This window comes from Ruditapes philippinarum, unplaced genomic scaffold (genome assembly GCF_026571515.1).
Source record: "Ruditapes philippinarum isolate M1 unplaced genomic scaffold, ASM2657151v2 ctg647_1_1_1_1, whole genome shotgun sequence".
Classification (NCBI taxonomy): domain Eukaryota; kingdom Metazoa; phylum Mollusca; class Bivalvia; order Venerida; family Veneridae; genus Ruditapes; species Ruditapes philippinarum.
The window spans coordinates 399,737-420,494 of record NW_026860743.1 but is presented as its reverse complement, the minus strand read 5'-3'; the positions used below and the strand labels follow the sequence as shown (position 1 = coordinate 420,494).

Here is a 20,758-nt window from a genome sequence, read left to right as displayed (position 1 = left end):
AAATATTTCTTATAAACACTGTTTAAAGATTTATGTTTGTTTTAGACATCAAGCTTTTCATTATTATTTTTATTGATTGACTTCTTAATAAGTATTAACTGACAAGTTTTGAAACCCTTCATCAATGCTGAAATTCCCATCATTGAAAAAAAATTCCAATGATTTATATGCGTTTTTTGTGTGCAAAAAGTGTTCCTTACATATAAACCTATCCATCTTCCTGTTTAACAAAGTTTAAATGTGTATGGTGTCAAATAATAAATATTTAGAATGAAAAAATATGCTCATGTGTTTCATCAGTTGATTTTAAAAGGACCTCTCGTGGTAATATATATTGTTTAATATGTTGGGGATAAGGGTACAGATGATTTTTTTAAATATTTTCATGTGATTTGGAATATGTTTGAATATTGAAAATTCTTTATTGGTAGACTTTTTAATACTTGAAATAACATTTTATTTTATAATTAGTTTTGGAAAATGTAGGATTAAATTTTAACACATAAAGTTGTGCACCTTTATAATGTAGAATTTTGTGTAGTCACATTTTGATATTGTTTTAAACTAAACATTTTAAGTACCTTGAAAAATTAACAAAATTCTCAAATTAATAATATATTAAAGGTACATCTGAATATAATGGATTTTAAATATAACAAAATGGCCAAGTTGCAAACATGTATATCTGTATTTAATACCTAATTTATAATAATAATTTATAATCTAGCTTTACAAAATATAAACATAAAAGTAACTATCATAATCATAAAATATTATTGTAATCATGTATAATATACAAAGTCATATAAAAGTTAAATGTTTATAACAAATAAACCATTCAAAGCTATTTTTCATTTAATTTAAAGTCAGAATTAATTGGTTTTTATTAGAATTATTAGTCTTATATGTTAATTTCCAATAAAAAACCTAAACATTATGATATGTTTTGTTTATTTCCAAAGGAATTTGAAAAATTACTTAGGTATAACAATGCTGTCTAACTGATTACTGGTCTTACTGGATTGCTGAACCAGTGACATTAAAAGTGATATGTAACAAGGAATTAGAGTGTTTTATTAGGTTTTTCCCGGCAAGTCATATACATTTATCTGTCATCATGATCAAAAACTTTTTTGAAAATCTAATTTCATATTTTTTTATTTTTAAAATCGTAATCGATACATTTTCAGATGCATTTTATTTTATTTCTTTTACTTGCACTTTGTGTTTTTGTAGCACATGTTTGTGTTCTAACGTGTTTTAAAATTTACATAATGATAATGTTAAATGTAATTACTAACCTTGTGTTGATTACCAAATACATTTTACACCAGGTATCATAGCCCGTACACTTTCCCGCCAAACAACAATTCATAACGGTGAAAGATCTAAATCCAAACTTAACATTGACCTCAATCCTAAACCGTCCTCGCTTGGGGGACAATTGGGAAAAGGAAGAATGACCGAGGCTGATCGTCGACGGAGGGTTTCCAGTATTTTTGGCGCAGACTCAGCAGTCTTAGCCAATCAGGAACGATTAGCGCGTATGTTCCAGATATGGAAATATACATGTAGCCCTGTACCACGAAACACTTTATACTTTCATACTTGCACATTGCCTTTTTGTGTATGCTCTCTGTATATATAAAGTATTGTACATTATTTTAAATTTTTAGTTTGCCAATAGATTATAATTTATCCCCCTTTGAGCATTGCCTCTTATTAGAGGTAACTAACATTGTTAAAATTAATTTTTTCTAAGAGAACCAATCATTGTCTTCCTTACATTATGTTTCAAGCTTTCTTTCAGCAATCTACAGCCACTGTTAGACATACCTCATTGAAGGCATAAATACTCTTGAAATATTCTGCATAATAGTGTAAAAGAATAAGACAAACAAAGTTAGGTTATGTTTCGTGCTCTTTGGTATTTCAGTGCTGAAATAAAATGACTAAAAAAAGACGCGAAATCTATAAATAAAAAACCAAATTTTCTGATATAGATTTAGATTAAAAGAAAACAAGTTTATCTATGCATTCTTGTTCATACATAGTCATTTCTGGAACAAATCAGATCAAAGATTACAACATGTAATTGAATATTTACTTCCAAGGAATGCTTTCACAGGGGTATAATTTTTTTATTTAGTTGTTATTTTGTTTTAGCAATATATATATATATAGGAAGATGTATAGTTATATTTAGTTTTGATTTCACTTTTAGAGCATATATTATATCACCAGCAATTGTAATGTAGAATGCTTTTTTTGCCCTTGCAACCTTATTTAGGAGGAGTAGTGGATATTTTTTAATTTTCTTTAATACGTGGCTTGGTTATGTATATTTTTTCTCTATCAAGAATTCTGGTTTAAATGTTAAGTTTTCTCTGCTGAAAAATCATATTGTTGTCAAAATGCATTACAAAGTCACATAACTGTGACATCATTGATGGAGCAATTTTTGTAAACGCTTTCCTATTACTAGTATATTTTGTTCTTAAATGTAATAAAGAACTTTGAACTTTAAATAGCTCTGAATTGAGCATTAAAGAACTGTAGGTTAGGTTGAATAGTCTGTCTTGTATGTATATAAATTGGTCAAAGTGATCTCACGTATTTTATAAATAATAAACAACATTATGTTAATGTTGGATGTTTCATTGTACCAGTCAGGTTCATGAGAGAAACTCCACTGAGGTCCAAAAGCCGAAATAAAAAATCAATTTGATTTTCTTGCATTGATCAACTGAGGGTGTTTTCATCAGAAAGTCTTGCAAAAGATACTTGAGAAATAATTACTCTGTAATAAATTGAAAAATATTATATGTCTTGGAACGCTTTTCCATTTTTGGGTCATTTTCACAATTATAATTATTATTCTGTAAAAATGGAGTGAGCTCATGATCTTTAATTTTGCAATGAATTTCTTGATCTAGATCTACATCAAATGGAACAATTATCTCGGAAAAAAAATATTTCAAATCCCATCATGTGGTTGAGAACATTAACATATAATACTAATCCACTCCTGACAATGCATGAATTATTAAAACAAAGTTATGTAGAATGTACCAGCAATGTGTGTTGTAGATTTATGAGTAGAATGTGTGTTAGAAATTCCTTTTTTATAATTTGCTGAATACATTTTGACCATTGTGATATGTATCTAAAATTACATTAATTTTTATGCTATATATTTCTTAGTAATGTAATTTAATAAAAATGCTTGAGGATCATACATGTTATGTAGCTTAAGTTGGCAGAATATAGCAATGAGAAGTATAACACTATTCGATAACATTGATTCTAAAGTTGCATGCGAAATTATTTCATCATTTAAAAACTATTCCCAATTGTAAGACACTTACAAAACATTGTTTTATGTATGTCTATATCATAGTATACAATGATTGTATGTGTATAATGTGAATGTCCGAGTCTATGTACATGGCTAAATTCATATTAGCGAGTCTTTAAGACTGGGATAATGACTGTTATCTTCATACATACGTTTTGTTATATGGCAAAATATAAGTCTCGTAATGTTTTCCTATTTTTTGGCGTTCAATCCATTTTTCAAGCGTGTAAAGGCTTATAAGATGGTCAGCAAAACGCCCTTTTACTTTAAATTATCCTTTTATCTTAACAGGAAGAACGCTGTCTGAATCTGTAATTTACAAATGACGTTTGTTTTATGTTATATTGTTTCTGATTGGTTGGCTCAGAACCCAATATTCTGTAAAGCCAATTGGTTTCTATTAAAATAGGTTAAATTTAGCGCCACGCAATATGACATTGTTTATTTTGATAAATCACCTATAGAGCTTAGGTCAGTTCAATGTCACTTCCTATTGGCCGTCAATCGCAACACGGGAAAATTGTTAGTCAAAAATATTCGATTGATTTTAAAATGACATCACATAATATCTGATTCATATGTTTCTTAATTGTTGTAATGTGCAGTTAACCACTAAAATAAAAAAAAGGTTTCAATTATTTAGTGGCAGAGAAGCAACGGGGTGTTAATAAGTCGGTCTTTAGCCAGATTGTCATTTACTGTTCTTGTTTTGTCATTTTCTATTCTTGTGATAATGACTGGGGATATTATAATAAATGTTAAAGTTATTTACCATTGTCATTATATAATGGATATTAAGGCAAAGATCAGCAGACGTACATTCCATGTAGTTTGTAACCCACCATTCAGCTTCATTTATAAACCACAGGCACCCAGTGTAGCTCTGCATTTGAACAGGGAAGAATAGGGGAAGGTTTTGGATCAAAATGACAAATTGAGACGATGATATATATCTAAATAATATATTTAAAATTTGTTATTGTTTTGGTTATATCCAAAGTAAAGACGGACATTAAAACATGTGATAATTTTCAATCTTCTCATTGCAATCATTCGCTTAATGTGCTTTAATTGTTACCACCACATTGCTTTATAGAATCATATATCACTATAGTTTAAGCAGTTTCATTTTTTAAATCTTGTTAATATTGGCCAGTAGTATGTTTGAATATAGAATGAACTGTTTAATATCCTATAGGTTTTGCTTAATTACGAAAGCATGTTGAATGATTAAATTGGCATATGTTTTTATAATTTGCACACTTCCTTAAAGTATTTATATTCCTTACCTGTTGCTTAAAATCCTAATTGATTTACAGGGGGAAACAATTTTTGCATTGTTATTGGGAAATTTAATCAAGGAGTTATAACTCGTTTGATTAATAAACATACCATGTTCTTTTACGCTTAATCACTTTCTTTATTGTTTGCTGAATAAATAGGTATGGGCAGCAAAGCATTGCAGACGATATCCTTAGGCCAAGGTCAAGGTCCAATTGCAGAGAAGATGATAATGGAGGCAGTAGAAATGGGAACATGGGTCGTATTACAGAATTGTCACCTAGCTGCCTCATGGCTGGGAGAACTTGAACGCATTTGTGAAACGGTAAATTATTGATTGTCCTGTGTTGATATAGATATTTAAACATACTGTGATGTCTGTATACCATTTTTATCATTTTTATTAGTTTTTATTTTTTCAAATATTGTTAGAAATAAGTTGAAATATAATGATAATTTTGATTCATTACAAATTGATTATTTTGTGTGTCAGAACATACATTTTTAACATTCTTTTATTTGAATTTGATCTTGTAAAAACAGATATGGTTCGAATGGATAAAGAAGCTTTTTGACGCAACCACTTGCGCCAACTAATTTTGTTGTCCAGGGAAGTAATATACAAATAAGTAATATTTAATTTACAAATCTAAAACTGACGCAATAACTAAAGACTCACGATTATAAAATAAAGCAAGTACAAATCTTTCATAAACTTTGTTTTTGTTATTTCAGGTTATCACTGATTCAACAAAAACCAAGCCAGGTTTTCGTCTGTGGTTAACTAGCTACCCGTCGCCAGATTTCCCAGTATCTGTACTACAAAATGGTGTGAAGATGACGAATGAACCTCCGGCAGGACTAAGAGCTAATTTATTGAGATCCTATCTCAATGATCCAATTTCTGATCCAGCCTTCTTTAATTCATGTAATAAACCAAAGGTAGGGACCGTTTCTGTACATTTGTACAGATTAACGTTGTTTTTTTTAAAATAAATTGATATCTTAAAACCATTTAGAGAAGCATTGGTATGTTACTGCAGAAAAGACAGAAGAAGAGATGGTTTTAAACATGGGAATGAGTTTTAGCCACTTTTAAATAAGGATTTTTTTTAAATGGCAAATGTAGGAATTAATCCAGAAAGTCGACTCAGAAGTGATCATCATAAAAATTATAGGGACTGACTTTACACGCAACCGGAATGTTTAACATTTTTTTAATGTTCGCTATCATACTTTCTGTTTCTATTTAAGGTTTTTGAGAAGTTGCTGTTTGGTTTATGCTTTTTCCATGCTCTTGTCCAAGAAAGACGCAAGTTTGCTGCACTTGGTTGGAATATACCATATGAATTTAACGAATCAGATCTACGCATATCTGTCAGACAGTTAGAGGTAAGATTTATTGCCTATCTTTTGTTCTGTTCTACTTACTTTAATAAAACCATGCCCTTATCCTTACAGATTTATTGAAATTTACTTCATTTCCCAATGATGTTTGAATACATGGCGTCAAACATTTAGGTCATTATTTACTTTATATAAATCCAAATTCCATTTTAAACTTAACCATTTAAGTATTTGCCTGAAAATGATCATTTAAAACTTTAACTTTGCATAGCTAATATTTATTGAATAATTTTGAAAGCTTCTTATGCTGAATTTTTATGTTTTCTTTTTTTTCTAAGATGTTTATTAATGATTACGCGACTCCACCACTAGAAGCTTTGACGTACCTGACTGGAGAATGTAACTATGGTGGTCGTGTCACAGATGACATGGATCGCCGGCTGATCATTAGTTTGCTCAATATCTTCTACTGTGAAAATGTCATTTATGATGACAACCACAAGTTCTCAGACAGTGGAACATATTATGCCCCACCTAAAGGTTCATATGACAACTATGTTGCCTACATAAGAAGTCTTCCTTTGATTCCCCATCCAGAGGTAAATATGTGTTTTTTTTTATATTTTTATATTTGTAATTTATTTCAATAACTGTTTAAAATTGAAGTCCATTAAGTTAATTATTATAGGTAGCAAATTTGTTTGTACATGTACGATGACTATGGTGCGTTTTTAAGATAGTCAATGACCGCAAATACTGAATGAATGATTAAACCTGAAGCGCAACAATTTTTATTCTAGCAGTACTGGCTGACCTAAACGGTTCTCATACTATGAGGTTGTGGGTTTATAAACTATATGAATAGGTATACTGTCCTGTTGCTAATCAGTAACACTATTTGGATGCATCTGCAAGTGTTGTTCATGGGGATTGAAAATAATTTATTTTTATTGTTTACAGGTGTTTGGTCTACATGAAAACGCAGATATAACTAAAGATCAAAAAGAGACACAACAACTATTTGATGGAATTCTCCTCACACTACCAAGACAGGTACTTACATTTTCCAACATGATATTTATTACACAAGTTATCATGACTTAAATGAAATTTAAATTTTCAGTTGCTGTTAGTGGTGAATAAATGGTAGCTTGTGTTAGTCACTGCTGTTTAAGAAGCCCTTTTAATTTTATTTTTTATATCATTTGGAACCTTCAAACATTCAGATTGATAATTTGGATCCTGGACAGAAGAGAAAAACAGGGCTATACAAAAATGTTTATAATTAAGTGAAAGGCATTTACTGGGTTATACAAGAAATATAATACAAATATGTTTTTATAAAAAAAAGTCTGGAGTTTCACTGGTGGTTAGTAGATACTGTGTATGTTAATGAGTAGTGTAAAAATTAACGTGTTTATTTTACATCATTAACATGTTAAATGAAGTTTTGTTAGATTTAGACATTATTATTTTTAACTGTTACGTATTTATACCAATTACTTGTCCAGCTTCTGCCGTAGATCCTTTACTTGCAGTTTTTTTTATACCAAACTAAATTTATGTAAGTTTTATATATATTATAACATTACTTCAATACTTGATTTATTACTGTAATATTTTTATTTGCCAACTTGTCTTAATCATGAACTGTTTTATGTTTATTGCATGCCAAATAGAATAATGAAAAGGTAGTAGGTACAATAAACGGATGTGTTTTGTGATAAAACAATCACAATCACTTCACTTGCTGTGACTAACTTCTTGTGCTTTAGCTATTCTCAATAATAAATATGTAGTCAAAAATAGGAGCATTATTTCTGTTTGTTAATGGCGTCCATTTTACTGATCACTGAAACATAGATTATTAAAATGAATTGGTAAATGTGACATTTTAAATTTATAGACAACCTGCATGTTATATATAGTTTAAAGAGATAAAAAGTACAAATGCAGTTGTGAAACCGTCAACCTGATTAAAATGAGATCCTATAAAATAATATATCGGTTTGGATTAGAATCTGAGGAACATTAATGACACTGAGGTCTCGTTACCTTTTAACAGCAAGTCAACGTCATGCTTTCCCTTCTGAAAGCGATTCTTTTTTTTTCAATTTAAAAAGCTGTGAAACGAACATTTAGAAGTAATTTTTCACAATTCCCAGATGTAACTGACAGACAAAATATACTTTTGGAATATCTATGTTATACTTTTTTTCTAACACAAAGGATGATGATTATGTCAAATACCTCTCTGCAAACGTGATTTAATTTATTGGCTAAAATAGCTTTGTTGAAACTTCAAATCAGTTTGAAGGTGAGCTGGAGTTGGTCACTTTGACATCTACAAGAAAGACATAAAGATTGGAAAGTTGGTCAGATTGGTCAGCTGTTATTCAATAGATGTTTAATAATAAATTTCTGTTTTTGATTATGATTTTGTTGTGTATGACCTGCATTTATCAAATGATCTGTTACTTTGGTCAATGTCTGGTGTTCTTGCTCCAAGTAATAACTAGATAAATTTTTAGTTAGATTTGATATTTTGTGTAGATATCTAGGAAATGTCTCTCTCTCCTTATTTTGTAAAACTTATCCTTTGCAGTCAGTTTCTCTATTCATTTTATGACTGCAGAGAATTGATGTTAGATGTCAAATGCATTTTCAAAATTATTATTCCGAGGTATTAAGATAACCAATATTAAATAAGAAATAACCAGTAAATGAGCAAGGAAGTTACCTAATTATTACTGCATAGATGCTTTACCATTAACAATTTGTTTCAGCCGAAGCAGAGTGACAGTTGGAGCATATACAATGCTGCAAAAATTACCGAAAATAGCTCAGTTTTCAGAAAAGTACTTTATATTATGCATGCAGTTTATTATGTAGTCGATGAATGCATGATCAAATATGTCATTGCTGCAATCTTATGGCACCACTTCTATTTATAGTCACATGTTCTAAGCATCAATCCAAAACCAATTCAAAATTTATATAATTCTTGAGAAAGAATCATGACTTACCGCAATGTTACCGGGCTGGTAACTGTAACCATGCGGTAACCACGCCCTAAAATTGATTTGTGGCGATTAAATTGTTAATACAATCGACTCCTGATGAATTTAGGATTTTCTTTTGACAAAAACTGTTTTTACCCGGTAGACTTAATAAACTTTTCTTGATATTCTTAAATTTATTTATCCTTAAGTAGTTGAGAACATACACAGATTACTTCATATTGTAAAATATTTAATATCGTCGGAAGTTGAAGAAACTAAGTAAGATCGGCGTGCTTTGTGTCCTCCAATAATTGTTATGGCATAAGTAGTTTTTTATATTGCTTAGAACAAGTGAATGATTTGAATGTACCTATAAATCAATTAAATTGGCACGGACAGTCACAGCCTTATATCATATACACATACAAGCTGCTTGTTCTTGATTTTCCTTGTATATATTGATGTACTTCAGTTTGACATGAATGGAGGATTGACTACTTGTTTGACTATAAGGTTTTAGCAAATGCCTTGACAACCTGGATGGAATGTGTTGTTGTTTGCTTATGTACAAATGTAGTAATTAAAACGTTTTGCTTATGTAAAGCATGATGTGGATTTATGGCTATTTTTAAGCTTTTGTTTGGTTGCTTTGTTGAACTGTAATAGACTTCCTGATATATTTTGTATGTATTATTGTGTAAACACCTAGTTATACATATAATGCATGTCACATACAACAAAATGTTTATACATGCTGATGTGTACAATTTTAAGGTTAGGTCCGTACATATGTTTATGTAGAAATAACTTATAGTTATTAAACACATAGCTTATATGAAAGTTATGCTAAATAACTACATAAAAGATTTATGGCTAATATAGCAATATTTCAGCAGATACAAAAAATTGCATTCTTTTGACTGTATGTTATTTGTAGTTGCTTGGTTTTTACTTTGATTTCCAATTTTTTTTGTTAACTTGGCACCCATATTTTTTCCATGTCTTTCTACTCAAGAAATATTTTTTCTTTATGATCAATAAAAATCTGTTTTATCTAGTTTCGCCTTTTTTCCCCCTATAATGAGAAGTTTACAGCACCAGTTCTACATTTTAGCATTGGTACATGTCTGCATTGAATAATTATTGTGTATTCCCCTTCACCTATCGATTTGAAAAATGTATGTCAGCAAATAAAGATGTAAACTTACTAAACGAATACATAAACATATATATACCTCAAAACGTATACCTCTATACTTAATACACATTGCTTTTACACTGTGTCACACTGTATTGTATCATTTCTCAACACCCCTCCTCAACCCATACCCCCCACATTCATATATTATTTATTAGATGTGATTTGACTTAGATCAGTTTATTTACTTGTTAGGTCAAACCATCGTAAAATTTGAAAAAAGTATCATAAAATGTTTAAGTTTGGCTGGCATAGTAATGTCATCGGCATACTGTTCGTAATATTAAATTTTATTGACTTTGTATACTTCAATAATGAGGAATTTAAAAGTTTGCTTACAATTAGATTTTTATATTCAGAATTTATTCCCTTCTTTATTTTGCCTGATGTATGCTACATTAGTAGTTGCATTAAGAAATTTTTAGGTAGTTTAGAGGCATGCTATGTTTTTAATTGATATTACTCTAGATGAGCTATTAATAGAAATATTTTGCTAAAACAGCTTTTAGCGGATAATTCGTTATAATTAAATTTATAATAAAAAATATATAATTAAGCTAGTAAAATTTTATATTTAATTTGTTCAATAGTTAAGTGGTGGTGGAAAGTCGTCACAGGATGTGATCGAGGAACTTGCAAGTGACATTCTTACAAAGATTCCCCCTGACTTTAACTTGGAAGAAATTCAGGTAATTATTTAAGCTTGATATGATATTCATACTATGTGCCTATTTTAGTTTTAAAGTGTTTTAGTGTTTACATGAAATACTAAGGGAGAATACTCACTTAGGTTTGTTATGTTTTGCAATTTGAATTGTCTGTCTCCTTGAGAGGCCATCAATGCGCGAGGCATTGATTCCCTAATTAAATTTTATCATCAAAAGCGCATTAAAATCTTGTGGGGAAATTTGATTTATTTACAAAGTCATTATTCTTAATTCAAATAATTACATAATCAAAAGCAAGATATAATTGAACACTATAAAACGATAAAGGCAGTGTTAACCCTTTCCCCCATGAGCATATTGTGAAAAATGGCCGGTTTCACTGAAAAGCCTCCTGTTACAAGTTCAAACTGCTATGAAACTATGAAAAATGCTTCAATACTAATCAAACTTGGCACAAATGTTGACTGGACCATTGACTTTGTAACGACATGCTCAGTCTTAAATTTCATGTTACCATGGCAACGAGGGGACATCTCAAAATTGCCAAAAATCACTATTTTGCCTCGATTTTTCCCATCAAAATTTATTTCAAAGTGCTGCAACTGCTCAAGGGATTGAGATAGAGTCAAAAGCTTTTCAGCGTTGGTTAAACGTTACATTATGATTGACCTGGGGTCATTTTTAGCCTCTCACAAGTCCAAAATTTTCTTGGCGATGAGGGGGACTCCGCCCCCCTTCAAAACCCCCTAACAGAAGGGGGCACATCCCCCTTCTGGCAACCCCCTGATGTATCTTTTGGATGGGGGGTGGCGCCGAAAAAGTGCTCAATTTTTTAAGCAACATTTCTCAAACGAAAACTTATGTTTTGTGCCCAAATAGGACATTTTTTCACTATTGAGGCCTAAAAAAGGGGGGGGAGGTCGAAAGTGCGTTGTTTCGCGTATATATGTGGTAAAGGGTTAACAAAAAATGATGAAAAACTTTGAATCACCTAAAAACTAGTTTTTCCATGTTAACATGTCGTATTTCACCTAATTTTGGTGAAAAATTGTTGTTTTGTAACATTTATAATTTTTTTAGTTAACCCTTTCCCCCATGAGCATATTGTGAAAAATGGCCGGTTTCACTGAAAAGCCTCCTGTTACAAGTTCAAACTGCTATGAAACTATGAAAAATGCTTCAATACTAATCAAACTTGGCACAAATGTTGACTGGACCATTGACTTTGTAACGACATGCTCAGTCTTAAATTTCATGTTACCATGGCAACGAGGGGACATCTCAAAATTGCCAAAAATCACTATTTTGCCTCGATTTTTCCCATCAAAATTTATTTCAAAGTGCTGCAACTGCTCAAGGGATTGAGATAGAGTCAAAAGCTTTTCAGCGTTGGTTAAACGTTACATTATGATTGACCTGGGGTCATTTTTAGCCTCTCACAAGTCCAAAATTTTCTTGGCGATGAGGGGGACTCCGCCCCCCTTCAAACCCCCCTAACAGAAGGGGGCACATCCCCCTTCTGACAACCCCCTGATGTATCTTTTGGATGGGGGGCGGCGCCGAAAAAGTGTTCAATTTTTTAAGCAACATTTCTCAAACGAAAACTTATGTTTGGTGCCCAAATAGGACATTTTTTCACTATATGAGGCCTAAAAAAGGGGGGGGGGGGTCGAAAGTGCGTTGTTTCGCGTATATATGTGGTAAAGGGTTAACAAAAAATGATGAAAAACTTTGGAATCACCTAAAAACTAGTTTTTCCATGTTAACATGTCGTATTTCACCTAATTTTGGTGAAAAATTGTTGTTTTGTAACATTTATAATTTTTTTAGTTAACCCTTTCCCCCATGAGCATATTGTGAAAAATGGCCGGTTTCACTGAAAAGCCTCCTGTTACAAGTTCAAACTGCTATGAAACTATGAAAAATGCTTCAATACTAATCAAACTTGGCACAAATGTTGACTGGACCATTGACTTTGTAACGACATGCTCAGTCTTAAATTTCATGTTACCATGGCAACGAGGGGACATCTCAAAATTGCCAAAAATCACTATTTTGCCTCGATTTTTCCCATCAAAATTTATTTCAAAGTGCTGCAACTGCTCAAGGGATTGAGATAGAGTCAAAGGCTTTTCAGCGTTGGTTAAACGTTACATTATGATCGACCTGGGGTCATTTTTAGCCTCTCACAAGTCCAAAATTTTCTTGGCGATGAGGGGGACTCCGCCCCCCTTCAAACCCCCCCTAACAGAAGGGTGCACATCCCCCTTCTGACAACCCCCTGATGTATCTTTTGGATGGGGGGCGGCGCCGAAAAAGTGTTCAATTTTTTAAGCAACATTTCTCAAACGAAAACTTATGTTTGGTGCCCAAATAGGACATTTTTTCACTATACGAGGCCTAAAAAAGGGGGGGGGGGGGGTCGAAAGTGCGTTGTTTCGCGTATATATGTGGTAAAGGGTTAAGAAGTGTTGATTACAACAAACAAATTGAAAGTTATATATACAATAAAATGAATGGTTTATCCTGGAAAAACACATTCCCATTCCTGTGAGTTAAAAAGTTTGTTTTGCATGGCAAGAAAAATACTGTTTCTTTCAGACAAAGTATCCAGTTAGATATGAGGAGTCGATGAATACTGTATTGGTGCAGGAATTGATCAGGTTCAATCGCCTGATACAGATTGTACGTTCAAGTCTGCAGGACATAAGGAAAGCTATCAAAGGTTTGGTACTGATGTCCTCCGAACTAGAAGACATGTTTGATAGTATGATGGTTGGCAAGGTAACTAGTAATTTTATTGAATCCTTTTTTTTCATAACTTATTAACAAATCATGTCTCCTTTTGCGGACTATTCTATTATATTTTGTTTATTTCGGCAAAAACTGATTACTAATTCAACAAAGAATTTCTATGATTAAGCACTTTGTAAAATAGTGGATGAGCATTTTGTAACATAGTGGATATTAAGTTTACCTATTTCAAGTTAATAAATATTTTTCATGAACTAATCTACTTTTTTTAAGTAATAACCATCTTTCCAGGTAGGCTTACAAAATAAAACATATAATAAATATTGATAATATTCAGGTATGGCAGGTTTCGAAATCTCTTTCATAGTAATTTTATTGTTACTTGTATTTATAAAGTAGAAAACGTGAAAATATATAAAGATTGCTTATTAACTATATAATTACATTAAATCAATACCTACTTTAATGTTCAGGTACCTGCAATGTGGGCTGCAAAGTCATATCCGTCTCTGAAACCACTTGGTAGCTACATTACTGATCTTCTATCGAGGTTGCAATTCTTCAAGGAATGGGTTTTCTCAGGTGACCTATTTGCACTTCTCTCAATGTAAACTGCCATGATTCGAAATGCTTTTTTCTTACGATTTATTTTCATTTTCAAAAAAGAAATTGTAATAGAATTTCAAACAAAGCAAATAAAAGTTGAATCATTATGATATCTTTGATAAGTATTCTTTCCATTAAACGATAATAATGCAATGATAAAGTATAACTATAAGTTCAGCAATATTGAACATAAATATATACATGTAGATTATAGCCTCGTATCAAAATGTTTTGTCACAGAAATCAAATTGAAGAAGTATAAGCAATACTGGTATAAGATGTTATAACAAATACCAGACAAATATATTTACAAATTTATATCCTTACTGTACAGGAAGCCCTGTGGTGATGTGGATATCAGGCTTCTATTTCACACAGTCCTTCTTGACTGGTGTTCTTCAAAACTACGCCAGACGATTCCAAATTCCAATAGACCATCTTGGGTTCGAATTTGAAGTGATGACTCATGATACTTCAATGCCTCAGAAACCGGTAAACACATTTATTCAACTGGTTCTTGATTGTCTACCTATTTTATTCAGTATATAGCTTTGAAAGCATTGCACATATTCTTATTTCTAAATAACACCATAAACATTTAGGAATTTTAATATCTAACTCAGTCGGTTGTAGCCTGTTTTAACCATTGCCGACGTTGAATAAGCTAAGCCAAATTACTTTATTTTACTTTTGTATATTGTGTTTATATTTTTATTTTATTTTCAGAGTAATGGTGCATATATTCGTGGTATATTCATGGAGGGAGCAAGGTGGGATAGAATACAGAAATGTATAGAAGAGTCTCATCCTAAGATTCTGTACGAGACAGTGCCAATTGTATCCTTGAAATTTTTACAAAATATGTGCTGATACTTTTATAGAATCACATAATTCTGATAACTGTGTTAACAGGACCGTATTCATTTATCTTGATAAAAATTTAAAATGTTTTGACACTTTGAAATACGGTAGGTTGCAAAATGTCATTCATTTCAAAAGTTTTTATAATATTCAACTCGCTTCTTTAAGTATTTTAACATTCTTTTCAGTCTCCATTTATGAAGTTGATCATTGATTTTCTGTGAAGCTTAAAATTGACAAGTCTTATAAATGTTAAGGCATCTTTTGAAGTACACTTTTATCTGGGATTATTTGACAAAACTGGTTTCCTTTTCATCTTTTATTGGTTTGCTTAAGCGATTTTGCAATTGATAGGCAAATTGCCGATTGATGAGAATGGTGTACTGTGGTAATAAGAATATGCATTTGAATTTTATGATTAATTGAATTCAAAGCTAAGGATAAAAGGGCTTTATTTTTCCAAGTAGAATCACATGATAAAGATTACTTTAATGTTATATGATTGTTTGTTATCACAACTAAGGGTTAAAAGGGTTTAAAATTCTAGAAAAGTTTATATACTGAATATGTACATGTATTTCAATGGAATTGTTATAAATTTGTTGAAATTTAACTGACTGAGAAGCGAACTTGTAGCTTAGCCTAAACATTAAAACGGGTCATTCTCAAATTACTTTAACAAGAATAATTGTCATAAGAGGTGGGGAATTATCCAGCTAACTTAGCTAACTTACAGGTTGTGTTTTAGCTTGTGCCTAAAATAATGCAGGGCGGAACATCTAAGGACTTTTTCTACAAGATTGGCTGGAAAATGACCATTTAGCCTTATCCATGTCGGTGTGTACTTGTGATCCGGTGTTTTGTTTATAGATTGATCGTCGTTTGTTTCTTCCTATCATTGGCAAAATCTCTTGTTTTTGGAGGCAAGTTCCTGTCACTTGTTACATACTTGAAGTTTTCAAACAAAACTAAATATTCAGTAAGACCTTATTCTATCGGAAACCTTTACAAAACATAATTTGCTAGATAAGTATAAGGTAATGAACTTTAACAACAATTTAGATATGGTTGAAACCAGGAAAATCTGCCGAGTTCGAACAAAAAGAAGAATACAGCTGTCCAAGTAAGACTTCTTATTTGTTATTTTTTCTGATATCAATCTTTTTTTTAAATTTTACAATCAACTGATAGTTCCATTCGAAAGGCAAACATTTTGTCTTTTAACTTAGAAAACACGATTTTCATCAAATGTTATTTTTTTTATTGCTGTAGAAATTTATCCGGCCTTAATGCCATTTTCAATGACATTTACAAGGGGAATGATTATATACACAATAAGGTAACATGAAGAGGTTATCTCGCACATCAGTAACGTATGTTTGTTATATTCATACTATAAAACTTTTTACACTTTGGTTCTCTTGCAACTAAATTTTCTTTTGATGATATTATGGTATGAAAAGACCTATGTACATGTATTTTATTTGCATTTTCCTTTTAACATTTCATTTGGCTGAGAAATGTTAAAGGCTATTAAACGAAAGATTCAATTGGAATAGTTGAATATGATAAATGAAAACAGTTACATGCAATAACATGCATCTTATTAAGAAAATTGTCAATGCATACTTTTTTGTAAAAAGAATCTCATTATCTCTTTGTATTGTAGTTTATAAAACAAGTGCTAGACGTGGAGTTTTATCAACAACCGGACACTCTACAAACTGGGTGATGAACATTAAACTTCCAACGAAAAAGCCTGAAAATCACTGGATTAACCGCGGTGTTGCTTGCCTCTGCCAGCTGGATAACTGAACACATGGGATTTGTGAATGTGGATAACCTAACACTTGGGATTTGTGAATGTGGTTAATTGAACACGTGGAATTTGTAAATGTGGATAATTGAACAGTGGACTTTATGAATGTGGATAACTGAACATGTGGAATTTGTGAATGCTTTAGTGTTATGTATTAGAATTTAAAAAAGGGGATTTCAGGAATTAGTCATTAGTCATCTTATAAAATTATTAGCATATTTGATTTACAGTTTATATTGAACCATAGAACTTTATTTACAAAATAAGGTAAGCTGGCAAAGTACTGAGTAATAATCATGCATTCCTTGACTTGTGAAGGTATTTTATAACTTACATAGTGTTTTATGAGAAGATAATTTTTTTATATTCAGAAGGTATTGGCGTTTGTTTTGATTTATTACTAATTTTAGAACTGTACTAATGTATTTCGTTAATTTGTCGGATAAACAGTTAACCCATATTTTGAAAACATGCCAGTTATAAAGCGAGGTTGTTAACTTTTACTTTTTACTTTTTTTCAATGCTGTCTTCCGGTGTTAGTTAAAATGTTGATGATTTGTATATTTTTGTTTTCTTTCGTGAGGTGTTGATAAAAATTCTGTTGCAATAAGTTCTAGGTTAATCTTTAAATTTACTGGCCTATTTCATTCTTTCTTTTTTGTGTCATTCAATATATATAAGTAAATGCATGTATTGTAATGGATCTGTGATATAAGTTGTATATTATAAGACGTCCGTTTTCTAAATCATACATAAGTTGGTATTTGTTATACATGTTACTTAGTAACAAATTATTTATTTGTTTATATTTTCTTTTTGATTTGTATTCTTTTTACAATGCACTTTGTTAAAATAATGTTTTACATAATATTATATATATTGTCGCTGTATTTCTTATTTATCCATATGAGCATACTGTGATTTCTTGATTATATTTTATAAAAGGTATATAATTCTACATATTTCTGTTGAGGTTTTGGAAGTTGTTATTTTAGGTCATATATGCTTAACAGAAGTGTTTTAGTACATTTAAAACGATTTGTTTATCATTTCAAAATTTGTATTATTATTAAATGTATTTATATTTGTGTTAATAACTACATACATGTATATTAAAACTTTTCACCACGCAAATATCTCATTTTAGATTTACTTATTAAGTAAATTTTTTTACCTTTGTAATAGTGAAGCATTTATTAGTATTGTGTTATTATTGTGTACAAGTTGTCTTTTATATAATATAAGCAAATATTATTTTAAAGGATTTTGAAAACATCAAACCTGATTATGTATGTCCTGTCTGTACATTGAAGAAATAATAGAGCCGAAACACATTGTATGAATTATTGTCACATGCCTATCTTAAAGTATGTGACAAAGTGATCCAATGCTATCGTTTACAATAATTAGTAATATCTGTCCAGATCGTGCAATTATATTTGAATGAGATGGGGTTTGGTCGGTAAGAATAATGTACATGTCTGGTTTTCTTTTACGTTTGTTTCATATGTTCAAAATGGAAACAAAGCCTGTTCTTGTTAATCATTCGCATTATTGCCTTGTTGTCTCTTCTTCTCTTCTTTTGCATTATCTATTTTTCTATAAAGGAGCATTGTTATGTGGTAGGCCAAGGTCTCATTACGTAAAGAAAACAAACCCAAACACGTGTTAGTGATTTTAAACAAATACCAGTCTGAGAAACGTTAAATTTCTTTAAGAAATAACCATGTTTTGTTTTCTTTACTCGAATATTTTCGTGTCTGAAAAAATTACATACAAAATTTAGGAATATACATGTTCTGTTTTCTATATATCCGCATTTGTTATGTATTTATTTATCATGTTTTATTGTTATTAAATGATGCTTCACCTTATGTAAAGAACATTTACAGATACTTATTTTTTTCATAGATCGTTTACTTTTTTAAAAAAATAAATAGTTTTTATTGACTGTTGTTTTCTCTTTTATATTACAAAATACAAAGAGCTACGTTGTAGATGACAACTGATTCTCAGGTAATACATATTCTAATTTAAATGAATATTAGCAATTTCTTGCTATCCCGATATCCAGTTTTCCCTACAACTCATGACCGCAATGTCAACGGCAGCAATTTCATTTTTTGCATCAAAGGAAAACTAATATTGTTAGAACTGAGAATTATACGCAATTTGTCTGGGAATATTTCAGATATGCAGTTGATATTTAATTAAATAATCCATTTGATATCAATGACCGAATATCTGCCAAGTTTTTCTTCCAACAGTAATTGAACAATCTGTCTGACTCGAACCTAATTGCCTGGTAATGGAATTATTCTTGGTTTAGTTTTCAACTCGTAGCCACTTTAACAAATGCTCATTTTATGAAATCTTGGAAACAATCAGTCAATCGTTACTTTATTGTTCCAAAATATTTATAACTATCGACATTGTTCTGAACAACATCAATGTATAAGAAGATATTTTCATCTGTTGTGCACTTGACTATAACAGGGGCAGGTCATAAATATTAAATATATTCATTATCACATATTCAAAATAAGTGATCCGAATCGACTTCACTAACATAACTTCATATTTTCAAACAGCTGTGTTGAAGAAATAAGTGTTTTGAATATTTGTCTTAATTTTCTAATCAATTACATTTCCAATGACAAAATTCTTAAAAGAAAATATGTAAGAGATATTTGGCTCTAAAATAACCCATTAGATTTAAGTTATTTTCAACTTCTCAATTCCAGAACATGATTTTTATCTTAACCTTTTCCAATAAAAACTTTCCAAATTGTTGGTTATAACACAATATATGGACTGTTATTAATATACCATATACGTCCCCTTTCACCAGTTACCATTGATATCAATTTCCACGCATTTGAAAGTTGACTTATATAAAACTATGTCTATGGATGCAGACATTTAAAGCAACAAACACAATTATTTCTTTTCCAAGCTGTAGACAGCTAAATTAAGAATAAATGTTTTGGGTGAGACCATAATACACGTGCTCGTTTATCATCTGCTCTTCCATTACAGACTTTTTATACAGCACTGTAAAAGATACACACATACAATACACTTTTAGCTCACCTGTCACAAAGTGACAGGGTGAGCTTTTGTGATCGCTTTTCGTCCGTCGTCCGTCCGTCGTCCGTCCGTAAACTTTTGCTTTAAATGACATCTCCTCATAAACAACTGAGCCAATTTCATCCAAACTTCACAGGAATGTTCCTTTGGTGGTCACCTTTAAAAATTGTTCAAAGAATTTAATTCCATGCAGAACTCTGGTTGCCATGGCAACCAAAAGAAAAATCTTTAAATATCTTCTTTTAAACAACCCTAAGAGCTAGAGCTTAGATATTTGGCATGAAACATCTTCTAGTGAGTGTCTACCAAGTTTGTTCAAATAAAAGCCCTGGGGTTAAAAATGGCCCCGCCCCAGGGGGTCATTGATTTTCCCTATATGCATATAGTAAAAACTTAAAAAATCTTCTTTTAAAGAACCAAAGAGCTAGAGCTAAGATATTTGGCATGAAACATCTTCTAGTGAGTGTCTACCAAGTTTGTTCAAATAAAAGCCCTGGGGTCAAAATTGGCCCCGCCCCGGGGGTCATTGATTTTCCCTATATGCATATAGTAAAAACTTAAAAAATCTTCTTTTAAAGAACCGTAAGAGCTAGAGCTTAGATATTAGGCATGAAACATCTTCTAGTGAATGTCTACCAAGTTTGTTCAAATAAAAGCCCTGGGGTCAAAATTGGCCCCGCCCCAGGGGGTCATTGATTTTCCCTATATGCATATAGTAAAAACTTAAAAAATCTTCTTTTAAAGAACCCAAAGAGCTAGAGCTAAGATATTAAG

The 20,758-nt window shown here is 31.1% G+C and overlaps 1 protein-coding gene across 2 annotated transcripts in view; it reads left to right on the top strand.

Moving 5' to 3' along the window:
- Nucleotides 1–18,845, top strand: part of LOC132713242 (dynein axonemal heavy chain 3-like) — an 80,749-nt gene extending 61,904 nt beyond the window's left edge. Inside the window, exons 56-69 of one of the 2 annotated variants that reach the window (XM_060695743.1) lie at nucleotides 1,335–1,544; nucleotides 4,801–4,964; nucleotides 5,375–5,581; nucleotides 5,894–6,031; nucleotides 6,325–6,585; nucleotides 6,947–7,039; nucleotides 8,773–8,844; nucleotides 10,777–10,875; nucleotides 13,456–13,638; nucleotides 14,082–14,190; nucleotides 14,549–14,706; nucleotides 14,941–15,051; nucleotides 16,138–16,198; nucleotides 16,745–18,845. In XM_060695743.1, the coding sequence (XP_060551726.1) occupies nucleotides 1,335–1,544; nucleotides 4,801–4,964; nucleotides 5,375–5,581; nucleotides 5,894–6,031; nucleotides 6,325–6,585; nucleotides 6,947–7,039; nucleotides 8,773–8,844; nucleotides 10,777–10,875; nucleotides 13,456–13,638; nucleotides 14,082–14,190; nucleotides 14,549–14,706; nucleotides 14,941–15,051; nucleotides 16,138–16,198; nucleotides 16,745–16,890 (2,012 nt within the window). In that variant the 3' untranslated portion in view covers nucleotides 16,891–18,845. The remainder of the gene's footprint in view (nucleotides 1–1,334; nucleotides 1,545–4,800; nucleotides 4,965–5,374; nucleotides 5,582–5,893; nucleotides 6,032–6,324; nucleotides 6,586–6,946; nucleotides 7,040–8,772; nucleotides 8,845–10,776; nucleotides 10,876–13,455; nucleotides 13,639–14,081; nucleotides 14,191–14,548; nucleotides 14,707–14,940; nucleotides 15,052–16,137; nucleotides 16,199–16,744) is intronic. The other variant, XM_060695744.1, reaches the window with a different exon arrangement.
- The last annotated feature ends 1,913 nt before the right edge of the window (nucleotides 18,846–20,758 follow it).